Source organism: Rousettus aegyptiacus, unplaced genomic scaffold (genome assembly GCF_014176215.1).
Source record: "Rousettus aegyptiacus isolate mRouAeg1 unplaced genomic scaffold, mRouAeg1.p scaffold_m13_p_12, whole genome shotgun sequence".
NCBI classification, from domain to species: domain Eukaryota; kingdom Metazoa; phylum Chordata; class Mammalia; order Chiroptera; family Pteropodidae; genus Rousettus; species Rousettus aegyptiacus.
The window spans coordinates 48,008,470-48,027,505 of NW_023416287.1; the positions used below are offsets into that span (position 1 = coordinate 48,008,470).

The 19,036-nt window shown below is 33.4% G+C and overlaps 1 protein-coding gene across 2 annotated transcripts in view; it reads right to left on the reverse strand.

Annotated features, from left to right (window-relative positions):
- Window positions 1–3,522: 3,522 nt before the first annotated feature.
- The window catches only part of VAPA (VAMP associated protein A), a 38,943-nt gene continuing 23,429 nt past the window's right edge, over window positions 3,523–19,036 (reverse strand). The window contains exons 5-7 of one of the 2 annotated variants that reach the window (XM_016119893.2): window positions 13,996–14,130; window positions 9,806–9,979; window positions 3,523–6,637 (exon numbers count right to left, since the gene is read on the reverse strand). In XM_016119893.2, coding sequence (XP_015975379.1) covers window positions 6,479–6,637; window positions 9,806–9,979; window positions 13,996–14,130 — 468 coding nt within the window. In that variant the 3' untranslated portion in view covers window positions 3,523–6,478. The remainder of the gene's footprint in view (window positions 6,638–9,805; window positions 9,980–13,995; window positions 14,131–19,036) is intronic. The other variant, XM_016119894.2, reaches the window with a different exon arrangement.

The window sequence follows — 19,036 nt, forward strand, 5'->3', positions numbered from 1 at the left end:
ACACTTATGAAGACAACCCAAGGGATATACTTAGAAGTGTGGGGGCTTCCAAGTAAGAACTTTCAGGTGAGGGTAGAGCTGGATGTTCTGTGTAAAGGACACAACATCACTTTAAAATATGCAAAAGTCATGATATACTATTACATGCATATGTAGTAAAATACTAATGCATGGACAAAAACGCACATAAATTTCAGGTTAGTAGTTTAACAGAGGTAAAGTGATCCGAGAAAGGTTTTAAGGGGATTTGTCATTATCTTTGATGATTTGCTGCTGAAAAGTAGCCAAAAGATTCAAAGCAAATACAGAAATATAAAATTGGTGAAAGCTGGTGAAAACATCGTAATGAACAATAAAAGGAGAAAGAAAACACCATTCTGTGGTCACTACAGCCAATCTCATCCCCACACTACTGTGGGATGGGAAACACATTATGCGAATGTTAAACTTCATTTTTATCAGCACTTGCAATGCACTTTTTGGATTTAAGAGTTCTAAGATGGAAAAAATAGTTTACATATTTAAATAGCTTAAACATTATTTGCTGGGAACATACTCATTTACTACCTCAACTAAAAGCACAGATCCTAAGTACTCTGTATCGGCAGCTGTTTCCTCATATTGTATTGCAATGCAAACATAAGGATGAACACAAATTTTGCAAACCTTTAAGTATACATTTGGTATGCTCACCTTCCTGAAATTCCCATTCCACCCACCATTTATCTTAAAAAGGAACCACTTTATCCAATTATAAATTAAAATTCTTATTAAGGCATTTCCTTATTGCATAATGTAAGGTCTTGGTATGAAACCATGATTTCTTAAGACACAAATTGTCCTCTTGACAAATTCCATAGGAGAAGGCATCTCAAAGTACAAGATGATTTTTCCCTTAGAGAAATGAGAACTCAATAATTGGTAAGTTAAACATGATCGTTCAACTTTAAAAAGAAAATCTAAATTTTGTTTCAGTCTTCATTTTATAAAACTTGATGGCAAAGTACACAAAAGCACCCTAAGAAACACTTTGCAACAAAGCTTTTGATTCATTTATCTTTGACTTTTTAAATGAAATATTTCCCTAAATTCAATTCGAAGGAACTTGATACACATCCTCATACATTTATCTACATACTATACATTTAAGGATATAGACTTTGGATTAAAACAGCACACAAAAGAAAAGCAAGTTTGCCCTCCACTACTACATTAAAACTCCTATCTTTCTTTACTTCTTGCAACAAGAATGTACTAAAATGAGGAATTCTTATTGCTCAGGAATGTAAGATTTCAATTACTCGCAATTTTGACTCCCCATAATTTTTTTGAGACCTTAGGTGTCAATCATTTCAATCAGAATATATTTTTCCTCAAAGTTCTTAAGTGTGTTAGTATCCTTTGTTCTTTGTAGAACTATAAACAATCAAGAATTCTGACCGTGCATTATCAAAATTCACACTTGATTTAAATCATTAAAGAACCATATAGAAGAGTGAGGTCACACTGTTCCTCAGCTCTGAAGGTTACATAAACCCTTTCCATTAATTTCTATAGCTTCCTTGTTATAACACATTAATAAATTTGCTTACTAATGGTCATGTTGGTTTTGTTCAAGAGCTGAGACTGTTAATGGGTGTTCATTTCTCCTCACTTAAGAGATAAAGTCTTAGTCTGAAAATTTTGAAAACCAAGTTTTCAAAGAACAATCAGTAAATACTGCAAATTACCATACTAATTTCCTGTGGAGAGTATTTGACTTGGACCAGGGCATATTTCCTTTGTGTATCAGATTACAACAGTTAAGAGCATGTGCTCTAGCGCCAGCCCATCCAGACCCAACTCCTGCCCGTTACTAAAAACTAAAAACCTGAGCATGTTTATTAATCTGTCACCCTGCATTCCCATACAATGGAGGTAAGAACAATACCTATTTCATAAGATCAGGGAGATGATTAATAGCTGGCACGTGGTGATAAACATCTTGAAAACCATCGCACACTTCGAAAAGTATGAGCAAAATAAATTTCTTAGGTAGGTAAAGATAATCACTTTGGGTATTAGCCAAGTGGTACTTAAAACTAACCTCCATAAAATTTCTCAAATTGTTTTTGTACAGACAGCTCACACTTATTTACAAGTTAAAACTCTTACTGGTGTTCTAAAAATCCTAACTTTACAAAGATAGCTCTTGCATTAAGCAATACCTAAAGGTGACTCCTGCAACTTATTTTTAAAGAATATACAAAGAATTCTGAAAATGCAGCTTCCCTATATTACAGGACTTAAGTCTTGCTTAAACCTATTTTGCACCTGGCTTTGGCATTTAAAAACCTATAAAGCAGCTGCTGGAGGCAGATTAAAATGAACAGAGAGCTTAAAAACAAATGACCATGCCAGGTCTCCACCCCAGACCAAAAGTCAGTATCTCTAAAGAAACTGTTCAAGCATCATTATTTTAAGCCCATCACAAGTTAATGTAACAGTTGCATACAACTAAAAATAAATAAAATGAAGTTATTTTGATAGTTCCTTGCACTTTCTTTAAAGATGGATGGATATTATACATAGGAACTGGGAAAAAAATTTTTTAAGAAATGTGGTAATAGGAGGGCATCCATAACTAGAAAGAGAATTATGTGGCCAATCGAGCTTTAAATTATTATAAAATGTTCATAAACTTATGGTAAAGAGATTGTAAAAATAAAGGTATTTTGCTGTCACTTATGCTTGGTTTTCAATAAATCAGAGAAATGATTAAGAATAGGATACAAAGTTCTTTGTAATTTATGATTATGCTTAAAGAGCACTAATATTATAGGGAAATAGATGCTGCTGGATGTGTTTTTTTTTAAATATAATATAATGTATTTTCCAAATTCGTTAAAATGCACACATTATTTCTACAATCAGAAACATAAGAAGATAAAATTTTCTTTCTCTTAATGATGGATGTTCAAACTTCTTTGCACCAATCTCCAACAGGCTGGGCACTGCCAAGAGGCCACACTGTTCCTGCCTGGAAGCACAGCTTCTAACCATGGGCTATTACATGCAGAACTAACAAACCAGTTCCCAATTCCCTATTAAAAGCACTTACCTTCTAAGTCTCTAAATCGAGACTGCTGTTAGAACTCAAGTCCCAGTCAATGAGTGGCTATTGTTACTTGACAGAACATTAACAACCATCATTATCTGTTGAAATCAAATTCCTTTTTGTTGTTTTTTGAAAAGGAAAATGACACTTCACCACATTTTAAATCAGTTTATTTATTCACGCAACAATTTAATTTTTTTTGAAAGCTAGAAAATAAAGATCATTTATTTACTTTCTCATTTTGTTTTTCCATACGGTAAACATTGGTCTTTCCCTCTCTCACAAAGGTCAATTTTTTTAAATCTCTGCACACACCAAAATCACTGAATAGGAATGTGCAAAGCTCTAGGAAAACCATTACTTGAATGTTTTTAAAGTGGCAGAAGATCACAATTTGGGGGTACACTCTACAACTGTTTTTTGTGTTTTTTTTTTTTTACCGTATTGATAAAACTTGGTTTTGAAGTGGCATATTTTGAATGATTGCAATCCAAGAGTAATTCCCACAACAGATATCAATTTTAGAGTAAGTTGAGCTAAGGTACTTGAAGGAGAAATTAAGAAAATTATTTTTTCTTTGACCAGAATTTCTGAATTTCATATTTTTTCCAAGTGTCATTTAAGGTAAAACACTCAGAATACAATTCGTAAATTTGTTTCTTGTAAATACAAGAATGGGCAAATTTAAGGTACATTAGTTATAGAAAAAATGAAGGTAGGTAGTGCATTCAGTGTCACATATGTACTTAAGGCCTTAGTCACTTGATCGTGATTTCAGCATTAGCAACAGTGTATTACCCTCATCCTTACATACACTAGCAAGCAGGCAAACGAAATTTTCTAAACATGTAAAGAATGGAGACAAACAATTTAATCTATAAATTATTAGTCAATTAATACAGCTGGACTCTTTTAAAGTAACCAACCATTGGTAGTAAAATAATCTGATTACATCTCATACAGCAATTAAAAATAGAAATTAAGTCCCCTATACAATCAGAGCATCTCCTGATATGTAAAGCAGTTAAGTAGCAGCCCATATACATTTTATTTTGCAGATGCTACCCAGACTACAATCTATCTCAAAACCAACCATTACATAATGTATTTTGTAGAATGTCTATCTTAAAATACATTGTATTTCATAGTGTTTATTACCAATATGGAGCAGGGGGATTTCGAGCCTAAACACTAAAACCAAACATATACATGAAATTATTCAACATCAGCCTGTCATACAATCTTATGATAGAAAATTTCACAAACTTATTAAATAGCATCTTATGTTCATTATTTATGTCATGTCAAATTAAAACAATTTTTTTTTCCTAAAAAGTTACCAGATAAGACACCGAGCTAATAAGGAGAGCAGATTTCTAGGTCCAGCTCTGCCTCTACCTACCTGTGAGACATGGGTAAAGTTCTCTTAACTCCCATAAAGGCCTCAGATTCCTCAACTATAAAACAAAGGGGTTAAACAAAATAAATTCTAAGGAGCATTCCCATAAAACGGGATTTTGCTAAATTTTTGAAAACTTCAATTTTTTTAAAAAAAATGATAGCCACAAAATACCAAGCTTGATACTTATCACCAATAATGTAGATTATATAGAGAGCTTTAAGCCAAGGAATTACTGATTCTGCATTTATGGGACAAAAATGCAAGGCTTTTTCTAGCATGCTTTTCCAGTTATCAGAAAGAGGGGGAAATTTTACAATGACTGTAAAGCATACAACAGTGGAAACATACCTGCAGTAGCATGCTAGTAATGGATAGGTGTTACTTGTGTTTTTTTAGTAACTTTTGCACATAAGCAAGAGGTTTTATAAAAGATACCACAGAGCCAATGACACAACACATGTGATCTAACAAATCAAAACATACTTAAAATGAAAAGGCAACCAACATTTCACTCATTAAAAAATGTATACACAGACCTGGGCCTAACATACTTCACTGGATCAGACCAAGTCACAAAGTCCAATTTCCCTTTCAGATAGATGTGTATCTTTTACAAAACCAACACCTATTTTCCAGGATCAAAATTCACTTGTATTATACCGTATTCAGTTTAAAAAAAAAAAAAAAAAAAACTGAATACATTTTCTATGGTTCCAAAATTTTCTATGCTAGTACAAATGAAACAAAGATGTAAGACTAAGTGCAGGAAAGTATCAGACCCTGTAATGCATATTTATACTGAAAACGTGTTTCACACGGTTAACACATTTGCAAAGGATAAAGTCATTTTTTACAAAGATTCCCTAGGCTTGCTCGGTAATACAAAATTTCCATAATGGAAATTTAAATGTCAAATTGGGCAGGAAAAAACACCGACTTTTAACTGTTATTATGAAATGTTATAAAGGAATTATCAGGCTGGTTAAAAAGCACTTGATTAGAACAACCAAGGAGAATGAGTCTTCCTTGAAAAGTTACTAAAAGAACCTATTAAAAAGGGGGTAAATTAAACACAATAGAGCCATAAGGCATACACATAAACTGACAAAAATTACAGCACTTTTATTCTCACGGTATTTGCTTATATTATCTTGAAGACAAACTGATTATGATCTTCCAAAATACCAAAAGTAGCTTGAAAGTTTTATCAGTTCCTTTCCTTACAGAATGAGCACTTTTACCTACAAATACTGTAATATCTGAAAGGGCAAATGCAAGATAAAATTGTGCATTATATTATAAATTTCAAATTATCAGAGTGGACTCCCTGGTATCCCCATGTGATGGCACGACAGACACAAACAAGCTATTGAGCAAGAATCTGTTAACAGTTTTATTTTGTTGTTGTTGTTAAATACCATGGGACAGGATTGTAAGGATGAAAAAAACTCAGTCAACAACTGCCTCACAAGGGATAAGAAAAATTCTGCCATGATATTAGCAAAGGTAAAGGAGAAAATTTACACTGTAAGAGGCACCATTTCCCCACAGAATACCTCTTGGCATTTCCTGAATGAGTGGGATTAGCAATCTAAATAAATCATATTTCAAGAGGTAACAGCAACAGATAAAATTTAAAGGGATTATTAAAATAACATTTACAAGACTCTGAACAATTCTTGAACTCTTATTAAAACCACAAAGAAAGAACAATTCTTTATTTATGAATTTCGTAAAGGACTGAATGTGCAACTGACATCTGCTAGTGATGATCTGGTAATATACAATTTGTCCATTAGCCGAACAGTTTGTTTTTACTGTGTTTTCTAACTGTATGAGATCATTAAAGGCAAAGCCTATGACGCTGTACACACAAAAGAAATGGTCACCGTGGGCCATACTACCAATGAAATGGTAGGTAAACAAATCTTTTTCTGGTCAAGAGAAAAAAAAAGAAATAGCATTCTGCATGCTTCACTCTACAAGATAAATTTCCCTAAAAAGAATCCAATGAAAATGGCTGCAATTACAACAAGAAGTGAAGGAAGAGGACTGGTGACATTATCTCTGAAGGATGTAGTTGAGGTTGATCCAGGTTTATCCGAATGTGCTACCTTTCTGAGCCTTAAGCCTTCATCCTAGAAAGAAAAAAATATGAACAAAGAGGTTTTAAAAACAATTAGGCATATAATAAAACTAAGCTAAAAATCTATAGGCAGAAAGCAGATCTGCATGCATATGGTTGGAGATGGGGATAGGGATTAATTGGTAACTGTCTTATATAAGAACACTTTCTAGGGTGATACAAATATTCTAAAACTGGATTCTAGTGATGGCTGCACAATTCTATAAATTGACTAAAAATCAATGAATTATATGCTCACAATGAGTGTCTTCATAGAAAATATGTTATATCTCAATAATGATGACGTTAAAAACCAGAGCTGAGAAATATACTCGTAAAACACTGAAAAATCAGATATGCCTACATTTATATAGAAGGAAAAATCCCATTAAGTACAATTAAAGAAGAGTTCCATGCATGCACTTACTTCCAAGGTGGCCCAAAGTATTTTTACACTGGTTGCCACCTGTCCAAGCCCCATCAGCCAAAGATCACCAGAAACAAACCTGTAGTCTGACAGCTTTACTGACTCATTACAACCAGGGAACCCACACACAAGAGGCAGAGGGAGCATCTCACCAAAGGAAAAGATAGGACTTTATAGGATTTTGGGAAAGGAGGAAATTCGGGATTAAATTTAAATAATGCAGTTCCTTGACATGCTCAAAGTAAAGCAGGAGGTCTGTTTGTAAAACATTCAGCGTTGGGTCTGAACTGCAAAGAAGACACAAAATCCTGGTTTTTTTTAGAAACTACAAATTACAACAGATGTTGGAATGTTGTATACAGAAACACCTCATCTGAAGTTCTGCACCTGGACTAAAAAAGGGAGGCTGCTTCTCTGCGCCAAAGTGACTCAAATGTTCCATACCGGAGTGGGCTGCTTCATTCTTACTGATATAATGGTTTCATGTAGCAAAGTTTCTGACTGTCTATGATTTTAGGGAACAATGTTTCTAAGTAAGAAAGCAGTAGGAGGTTGTTATGACACTTTACCAGCTGCAGTATGACCCTAGGAAAAATACTGATTATCTGTTATCTGTTAGCTAGGTAGTTTGCTTTATTTGTGTCCAACAGCCCAACCAGTTGAATGGCAGGGCACATTTTTACTTCCTCAGTGCAAGCTAATTTTTATTTCCTCACACTGATTCTTCTAGTGTGCTTATTAATACCAAGTAAAAGAGTCCCTCTAATGTTACAGCGCTTTATTTGCATTACTGGATTTTCTGAGGGTTTTATGAGTCTTTTCGGTCTTATGCTAATCAGTTCTGTGTGCAGAGAGCAGTGATTCTAAAGCAAGAACTTCAAAAAATACTTCTAGTGACTGATTCACTAGGTCTAGAGAGGGCCTGACCAAGTATATTTTTATAAAGCTCTCTGGGGAGATTCAGATAGACAAGAGGATTAAGAACCAGACGGGCAGTCATCAGACATGCTCAAAAAAGTTGATCTGGCAACAAATTATGATGGGTCTTATGTATAAAATGTTAAAGGGCCTGAAATTGATTCTATAAGCCAATGGCCTTTTAACTTTTAAACAGCAGAATGCTTTTTTAACAACTTGGAGAACATCAGCCTATAAAGAGTAGAGACCAGGAGTGAAGTCTCACTCACCTATCTCCCTGTTCACTCTTCCTATTTTCCAGCCCTGCTCTACTTTTATCACTTCCTACCATTTCCACTTCTCCGCTCTCTGCCAAGAAATAAAGTGTTTTTTCTGAACAAATACACTGAGCATGTTAAGGAGGACATCTTTCATCAAAAAACACACTGTGCAAATCAACCAATAAAGTAAAAATAACAAAAAATTGCATCCTTTAAAATCCATGGTGTGTGGGTGTAAAAAGGAGATATTCTTTCTACTGGGGGCAGGGGACCTTTGAGGGGGTATTAGGAATATGAAGAGATAGCCAGAAAAATTATTTCAGAACAGATCAATTCAAAATATAGGGCCTTTGATTCAGAGTGTAGTTCCTATGTACATTTAAGACAGAATAACTAAATGTAGATTAAGTCCCATAACTGAGATTCTTTACCTATATATATTTTTTATCCACACTGATACAAAAAACTCAGCCTTAAAAAGCATTTAAAGGTATTCAGATACTGATACCTGTCAAACTCTAATTATTAATAACTTACACACATATTCAAATTAGTCCCCAATTTGCCAGTCCATCCTTCCATCTGTCCATCCACTCATACATACATATAAGTGACTACTGTATGTGTGTGCTATGAATGCAAAGATGAATGAACACAGTCCTTACCCCCAAGGAAACCACTGCCCACTAGAGGGAGAAACACTTCCAACAAATTAGAGGCATTGGTGAAAACAAAGGAGACAGCATTCCAAAACAATTTTTCTTTTCTTTTTGCGGGGAATAGTGTCCTACAAAAGGTTATACTGAAAAGATGACAAGAACCAAGAACCAAGAGATGAATGTGCATGTATGTAGGTGCTATCAGAGTAGGGAAAAGAATTCAAGGCAACAGAGAGAATTTAAGCTAAAGCAAAAGAGAGTGATAAAACCGAAAGGCTTCTTCAGGATACTATAGCCAACACTGTCCAATACAAATGTAATATGATCTTCAAATGTGAGCTAAATGTGTAATTTTTAAATTTTCTAAAAGCACATTAAAAAGGTAGAAAATTGGCAAAATTAATTTTAACATATAACCAAAACATTATTTCAATATGTAACAACACAAAAAAAGATACTCTACTCTTTTTGTACTAAGTCTAAGAAATCAGTGTTTATTTTACACTTGCAGCACATTTCAATTCAAACTAACCACATTTCAAGTGCTCAGTAGCACCATATTACTAGTGGCTGGCTACCCTATGGGGTAGTACCATTCTAGGCAGTTCATATGACTAGGGCACAGAATGTGAAGGGTGCAAACAAGAGAGGAAGCTAGCAATGCCACAAGCCACATCACAATTAACTAGGATGTAGCTAGGGAAAAAACCTGCAGGCAATAAGAAGCCATAGTAAAACTGTAAAAAGAGGTTGAGGGTAGGGAGCAAAGGACATAACATAAATCAACTGGGGAAAATGAGAAAGAATAGACCTATCTTTGGTAGATACATTTAAAAACTGATAAACAAAATAGCCCAGTAATATTCACATATCCTATGCCTCTATTTAAATCAACTAATTTTCAAAAAACAACTTACTCTCAGGTGTCGATTTTCTTCTGATAGCTTCATCATTTCTCCCTGAAGTCTTTTACACTCTTCCATGAGTTTCCTTGTTTCAGTATCATTGAGTGAAACACTATGCGGTTTTGGCATGGGTCCATCTTGTTTTGATGCATTCAGTGGAACAGCTTTGCTAGGTTCCATATCATTCTGTATTACAAAGACAGTGGGAATTTTTTAACTGACCAAATTTTACAGATTTTAAACATTTAAACTACACATCCTTTTCAAAAAAATTTTCTTGAAAGTTTTGACAATTTTCGATTTCACTAATAAGAAATTTTTTAATACAAAGTGTTATGGTCATCTGTGAACAATTTTAGAAGGGCTAAATCAGCAATTAGATAAGCAAAATAAGCCTATTTCCTTCTCTTTCCCATAACCCTTTGCACTTACCTCTACCAAAGCACTTATCATATATCATAATAATGTATTTTTGATGTTTTTTCCTATAATACTTCAAAAGCTGGATAGCAAGAGTCATTTCTCTTTGTATTTACCCCTTAACCCAGCATACTGGCCAACAGTTATTCAATGAAAGTATGCTAAATGACTGATGCCAACCAAAATCCAAATATGAAGGTCATTTTCAGTGCTCTGATCCTGCAATTAAATGAGGTTCCAGGAGGGTAGGGGGGATATTATCATAATCCTTCCAATAAAATTAGGAGACTACTTGAGAAAAACATTTAAAATAAAATCTAATTTCTAGAACAGGAAAAAAATAACTGAAGGATATAAACACTGAAGGGGAGGGGAGATAATGAACAGAAATATAAAAAAAAAAAAGACCTCAAACTCAAATATAAATGATTCTTTCAAATAATTAGTATCACTGTTTGCTTTAATTCATGAAATTCATGCATGGTACTGAGACACTTTTAAAAACCACACGCCCCCAAAATTTTAATTCTTACCAACACTTTACTCATTTGAAACTAGTGGCAAAAGCATGGAAACAAATAGCCAGGGCAGCACCTAATTACTTGTGAGCCTGTGGTCTAAAGTGCCTCAGTATTCTTTCATCCTAACATCATTTATCCCATTACATATAACAGTATTAGTGTAACAGGTCATTATTTTAATTAAAATTTTACTTGCTAAAAACTTTTTATATTAAAAAAAAAAAACTGCTTTATTCAGATGTAAACTTCTAGCAAAAACATTTCCAAATCAACTTTATGGCATTCCAAAGTACTCAATATTTTAATTACAGATTATATACCTTTTACATCATCCAGTTCCCAAATTTATATAAAGTGTAAACACTTTGTTCAAGGGGCAAAACCAGTCATTTTCTTAGGGAGGGGATGTGATTTGATCATTATGCCTAAATCCACATAAAAATTAATTTTATAAGGTTCTAAGGTACAGCACTATATATTTGACCTGTCAACCTTCAGATTTTTTCCATTTTTCTTTAGAAGCTTAACTTTGTGAAGTTTTTGAGAAGTCTACTTCAATTTTCTTCTCTGAGTTTTTTTCTTGCCAACTCTTTTTCTTCACCTTTCATCCTATCCTCCCATCCCCAAACAATCCCATGGCTATCATTAAAAATCTATTTCAGATATATTTTGCTCTCCATCAATAGTTTCCTATTTTTTTCCTTAATACTAATTAGATTTCAAAATGATTTTTCAAGTGTGTCAAATTTCAACCTAGAACCAATCCAACTCCTCAAAATGAGGGTGGTACATTGTCTTCCTCTGTAAAAACAAAGGCAATAGTCAACAATATGACAACTGCAGAACCCTTTAGGTTTTGGTTAAGAATTGCAGGGAAAAATATGCTCATACCAAAAAGTTGACTAAGAAATTAGGAGATACGTGAGGCCACTAAGTGAAAAGAAAAAACTAAAATGAGGAAACATCAAACTGTTCAAAATTGAATTTTTATTTTTAAATAAATTCTTGAAATTCCAGAAAATTTAGAATTATGAGGGGAGGAGAAGAAATTACTTCCCATTGTCTCATCAACCCAACTTTTATGTTATCTTCCAATATTTTAAGTATTCATATTTTATAAAATCAGCATACGTTAACATTTTTATCTTTATATGTATCTTTTAACTATCACTTTAAATCACACAATGTCATTAAATATTCTATTCTGTACCTCACTAAAATTATTAAAACATTTCGCTCTTGTTAGACATCTGATTAGGTAGCTAGCTCCCCACTCTTTGGGATTTAAGCAACATGTCAATGAATATCTCTTACAGTGGCAGAACTAGATTTAATTGAAATTTTTCTTAAGGTTGTAATACCACTTTTAAAACAAAAGTTTTAATTTGTGGAGCATAAACAGAAGACTAGAATGAAAAAGATACAGTGAAGCTTAAATGCATTTCAAAAGTGAGCCAAATCATGAAACAAGTTACATGGAGCACAGTTATATTACATACTGTTTAGGCCCCCTAAAAACGGGTCAACATACATAAGAGATGCAAAGAAATCTAATTTATTTATATATAATTAAAGCATAAGCATGTATAACCTAACTCAGCTGAGGGTTAAAAAAAGGGGGGATGAAGGGACTGAGTCACTCATGTATTAACAATCTGAAGAGCCTTATGGGAAACACTAAGGCTGCTGTGACCTTAAGCACATGCTTCCAACCAGGAGCTCCATTAGTGAGGTTTGGCTCCCGGAAAACAGCTTGTTCCTTGAGAGTTGCTTCAGACTGGTCCAGAAAAAGGAGACTGGTTGTTCTGAGAACCGTGAAACAAGCAAACTAGAAGGATTCAACATGCTGTGACTCTTAGAAAATTGATGAATAGTAACATTACATTAAGATTATAGTTAACACTGCAACTTAGAATAAACTGAAAGATCAGGGCCATGATATCAATTAAGAAAATATACCATACCTTGTTCTATTTCCACTATTTCATATTATTTAGCCTATCTGCAGTAATCCCTCTCCATATATGAGTTGAATTTACTTCTGTATTCTTTTTAAACAATCTTCGGAATTTCAATTCCAACATTCTATGTTATTCCTATTAGGGGTAATTAGACAGAGAGCTAGGGATTGGAAATAGAAAGGGAAAAGTAAAATATAAGGCAAAGCAGATTTTTGCAATGAAGCCTTGGGAAGGTTGGAGGAGCTAAAGAACGTATATATGGGGCTACATTCTTGTGACAATACCGGGAAGGGATTAACATATAAATAGAAAACTAAAAGAGCTATGGCATGAAATTGCCAGAGGCATAATTAAGCCTTAACCTATGAAAAGGTATTATTTGAATGTTAGTGAAGATTTATTTTCACTCTAAAACAAGCAATTTACTGTTTCTCTCAGATCATCATTCTCAGAATAACTGAAGTCACAAACTCAAAAAGTATTAGATATTTAGATAAGAGGTCATTTTTTTTAATCCCGCTCTGAAAAGCCAAATCATAAGCATAAGCGACCTGTTTAAACTGTGGGGTTCTTGAAGTTTCCAGCAAGCAAGAAGTGGTAAAGGGAATCATACAGTAACCATTATATCATCATTCTCATAGGTCACCATTATCTTACTGCTGTGTTGTCACTGTACTTGAGTGAATGCTAAGTATGTACATGTATACATGCATACACACACGCACGCACACAAAAACATTAATAAATTCAAATATGACTTAAGGGCTTATACCACAAACTCTCCAACCCTGGGGTCATAGTAAATAACCAACGATGACAGTTAAAGGGGTTATTAATATTTGTATTTGATAACAAAACATGAAATAGTAATTTCACCTATCTTTTTTTAAATATATATAAACACAAATACTTGCCTGGAAATCAATGTTTGCCAGCTTCTACCTTTACTGCTATGCCTGCGGGTCTATTCAGACATATTCCTAACTCCCTCTTTAGAGTATGCTCTCAAAGTCTCAGTGACAGAATAAATTATACCAATTTCATTACAATGTTCAAACTTACATTTGTCCTCAATGTTGAGATTTTGTTACATATTAAATGGTTTTTTTAGAACAGAAAAGTTTATGTGCATGATTTTTAAGTGATATATGGCTCTACTGTAATTCTGAACATAGTTGAAAATTTCAATTCTTTTTATTTCACATGACACTCACAATACCACATATGTGCTAGGCAACTACATTAACATAACCAGTTAACACTAGTAGACTCCTATGTCTGTTAGCTTCCTAAAACAAACCTTCTGCTTCTCCTGTTTGAACACATTGAGTCCCCTGGGGTCATTCTTCATGTTATAACTGGCAGGAGTTGCAACTGTGCTGTTGATGCTGCTCATTGAAGTGACAGCCGGAGCAGTCCCTGGTGAAGTTATACCCTGAGGTGGCATGGGAAACATATTCTCAGATTCGCACCAAACTCTGAGTTCTCCTGCACGGTACTGGGAATGACTAACACAGAAATCATTAGACTCTAAAACATTTACATTTTATTCTACATAAAAGTGTTATATATAAGAAATGATACTAATAAATAATAGCTCTATTAAAGCAAAAAGTACCAAATTTCTCAACTTTTTATATTATTTCCCAAACAAAATTAGCTATGATCATCTTGCATTATGTTCACAAATTAAATATAAACCTAATTAAATTTATGCTAGCCTCATTTTTGAAAATCTTGTAACTTTGTTATTCTTAATTTTTGTTACTAATCAACTCTTGTCAATATCTGAACAAGCACTTCATATTTTCTTAACTTTGATAACTCAACCTGAACAAATAAATAAACCTTTTTCCCCTTGAGGTTCAAAACCTACATTTGTAAACCTTTCTTGTACTAAACACCACCCTCCCCAAAACACACACAAACACACACACACTTCTCCCAGGACCAATAAACAAATTTAAAGATGCTTGTAACATTCCAATATGCCATTGTCTCCATCGTTCTCTTACTACCTTCCTGAATTCCTCTAATACAGATAAAAATATTACACGAAAATGCTGAGACAGACTCTAAAATAATACTTATTGATATCCAGATCATTCCATATAACTAAGAGAACTCTATCTTACTTAACAGTGCACTGTCCCCAACCTGTTGTCTCAATAAAAAAAAAAAATGTATATTTAATCATAAAGTTTCTATACATAAGACTCCTGAAATCCCCTGTTCTTGACAGCCCTTCATTCTTAAGATGAATCATTATTTTTTCCTAGAAAATAGGTCATTAATATTTGTTATATGTAGGGTATAAATGAAACCCAACACATTTTAAAAATCTGGAAAATATCAAGAAGAGTTGAGACCTCAAAAAATAGAATTTTAAAATAATTTTTAAAAACTGCAGTACTAAAGATTAAAGTATTTTTCTTTCAAAAAAATTTAATTGAACACAAAAAGTTGAATGTGATAAAACAAGTTAAAATCACATTCACTCCTGAATAAACACTAACCTCTAACTGTACATTAAATTTCATAATACCAGGTTTATAATAACTAAAAAGAGCTAATAATTCAGAAAAACCCACTCGGTAAAATATAGTCAATGCTTTAGTATCATCTGCCCACAACTATCAACAACCCAGGAATGTGCTGAATGGCTCTCAGTATTCACACTAAACACAACTCAGCCAAACTCCATGGGCCATTAATATAATAAAATATATTCAGTCAAAGACCTGCTGTTGTTCCCAAGGCTGGGGAGACCACGCGTTTTAGTGTGCCTAACGGCAGTGTTAGCTAATACCTGTTGTCCAGGAATAATTATTAAGTAGTACCCTCCTTTAATTCTAAAAGAACAACGTTTCTGGATCCTAGGTTACTCTATCTGTGATCCAAATTAGACAGCTATTTCCCAAAAAGAAGCCCATGTTCTAATGGTTCAAATAAATTAAAATTGTTGTCATGAAAAATAACTTCTTTAAACTACAAAAATAAAAACATAAGACTCAACCACTATACTTCTAAAGCTGGCACCATTCTTACCTTACAAGATTGACCACAAAACGTCAACCATTTTCTTATTTGTATAATTAGTATAAGGTACTACAAGAATTAAAGAAACCAAATAGTAACATATCTTTTTCTCACTGTTTTTAGAACATGTAAATGTCCAAGAACACCATACTTAAAAAGATTCAGATCCTAAAACAGATGAGGAATACTTACATTATGTACTTAAATCAAATATCTGTCTACTTTTTTGGGGGGAGGGGGTAGAGGGGAGTACCAATGAGGAGCTGTAGGCAGGGGTTTGAGAGTGGGATAGGGTGCTTAACATAAAAAAAAATTTTTTTAAAAATCAACGTCAGAAAGTCTGCCTGCTATACCAACTTTGAGAACAAAGTATCAACAACTATAATAGCTACTATGCGATCCATTAGCTGTGGGTACTAACCAAATTTTTCTAAATGGACTACTAAAGATCATAAATTCTGATAAACAACTCTTTAAATTGTGCTTCAATTAATATACTTTTTACAACATAGTAACAAATTTAAAAAAGGTCAAATGATCTTAAGTAATTCATTATAAAGCAATCATAATTAAAAACTAAAAAAATCGATTTCGTACTCTATACTTTTAAACATGTATTACCAACATAGTTTACATAATATTTTTTGTTAATATCCCACATTTAGAAATTCATTTTCCTTGAATAAGGGAATATCACACCTTTAATCAATTTGTGTAAGTCAGAATCCGGCTTCGTACAGCATTTTATCAATTTATCAGTCAACAAATTTTATCAAGACAAAACACTATTCAATAATGCCCTAACTTCCTAACCGGTAAGTTTCACACTAAACTGAAGATAAACATACAGAAAAGGGATATTAAGTAATCTTGTAATTTTATCTATGCTAGATAAATGCTAAATGATTTCTATCAAAATTTCTAGCTGGGTGCTAAAAGAAACCAGGATGTCAAAAATACTATGGTTTTTAAGCAGTTTTATCAACTTCAACTACAGACAACACTGAACTGGAAATGGCAAGATACAATTATCAACAGGGTCTAATTTCCACATGAATAAAGTATTTACAAAAAAAGTATTGTATATGTGTGTGTGTGTGTGTATATACACATATATATAAGTTTTCATCCTTAATTATAATAAACAAAAACTTTTATTATATATTTGTACTATTATAAACACTTCAGATTTGGCTACATTGAAGTTTCATATTTTCTAAAAAGGATGAGTTGCAACATTAAACTGATGACTTAATAGAAAGTCACATAATTAACAACTCAGAACTGGGTCTGTGCAAGGTTGCATTCAATTTAAATACATATTAAGATTTCTTGTAGAATCTCTATGTTAACAGCACCACAAGAATGAGTTTAAGCAGCGCTTCCAAAAGTATATTTTATAGAATACCAGGTATTACATGAGAAATTACATTATATTAAGTAAAAAAGAAATGCTGGTTTGAATAATATTTTCTTTATTCAGGGCCTCTGATATGCAAATATGCAATGTGCTTATTTACTGGGAAACAGAGTATTTAGAGCATTTTTCTCCTAATTCATTTGACCACAGAACCCTTCTAACCCAAAATATTTTGGAAAATACTACCTTATAAAAACACAGCTTTGTTTCATCCCTTCCTTTTTTTATGCACGTGACTCGATTAAGGCTACCTTTAAGTTACATATACTTTTTTTTATATATTTGTATTATATAAATTTGAAATACATACTGAAATATTAAAGGTCTCATTTTATGTGCAAAACTTAAAAGGTAAATTCCAAACACTTAAAAATATCCGTCAAGAAGTATAATGGAAAGCCAACAAACCACATACATGAGTTGCTATATCGAAACAGCACTGCAGCTCGTTCACAGAATAATACCTCTGCCCGTTCTTCTCAGGGCTAGTGTTGGATTTTACACTTTTTAACTTATCCAAGATATTCAAGAACATATCCCAAATATAAAATGCAACCACAAGAAATAAAAAAGATACACGTTATCCTATGTGATGATGCCATAATTTTACCATTAAAATTTTGCCATTTGAAGAAGTGCCTTCGAAGGACAATCAGGCCTCTATTCTAATCTTAACCAAAAGAGTGGTTTGGTAGAAATTCTGAGAATTCATTCTTACTCCAGTGCCCAGATAATGGTCTTAAATACCATCTTTCACTTAATGGAGCCAGAGCTTCTTGAAGAAATGGCTGATTCCAGGTCTTGGTCTGGAAATATCTTGCCATATTAGGCCACTCAAGAAAATTACCAAAGACTAAGGTAAAAAGGATTCGAAAACCAATTTGAAGAGGTTCCTACTAGCCAATTTAAGTACCAATAATGATAATAACTGCAAGGAACTTAAATACAGATATGTTTAAGCCCATTAGTTTATAACGATACAGAAAAGAGAATGGAAAGAGGAAGGAAGAAGGAAGAGAGGCTGACTCATATCAGAGGAACTCTTGTGACCAACTCACTTTTTGAAAGCCTAAAACTAAAGAGAAAGACTTAGGCATTTATTGTGCCTTTATAAACTCTACTATTGAATGAATAACCAAGTATTAGATGAGCACAAGCTTCTCTCTACACAAGTACTCTAATATAAGACAGAAGTGACAGAAATGTCACCATTATGAAACTTTAAATGAATTAATGGAGCTCAACCAGATTTTTTTTTCAATTTCGATTTTACTGACATTTTGGGCCTGATAATTGTTTGTTATAGGGGTTTGTCCTATGCATTGCATTGGAAGCGGTACCGGTCCTTTCCCCACTAGCCACCTGTAGCACCCCACCCCTCCCAGTTGTGACAACCAAAAATGTCCAGACATTGACAAATATCCCCTGGGGGGCAAATCACCCCTGGTGAGACCCACTCATCTACACATTGCACACCAGTGGCTGCTAACTTCACATAAAAAAGTAACCAGATATTATGTGCCTCATTAATAGAATATATCGCCACCTAACAAAGCAGTCTTGCCTCTCCCCACCAGCAAAAATAAATCTCAATTTAATCAAGCTCCTATTTCCATTTACAGGAAATACCGAAGACAGAAGAAAAATTAAATGACACAAAGATGCAATCAGCGAAATCTAGTCTATTAGGAAAAGTCTATAGAATAAACTCAGTTTCTTTAAGACATAATTTACAAGAGAAAAACAGGAAATCTATATATTAAGAGATTTAAGAAACATCACCTAATAGCAGTATGTGGACTTTATTTTTATCTCAATTCCAATAAACTGCAAAAAAATTTTAAATGCATTTGTGAGACTAATTTAAATACTACCTAGTCTG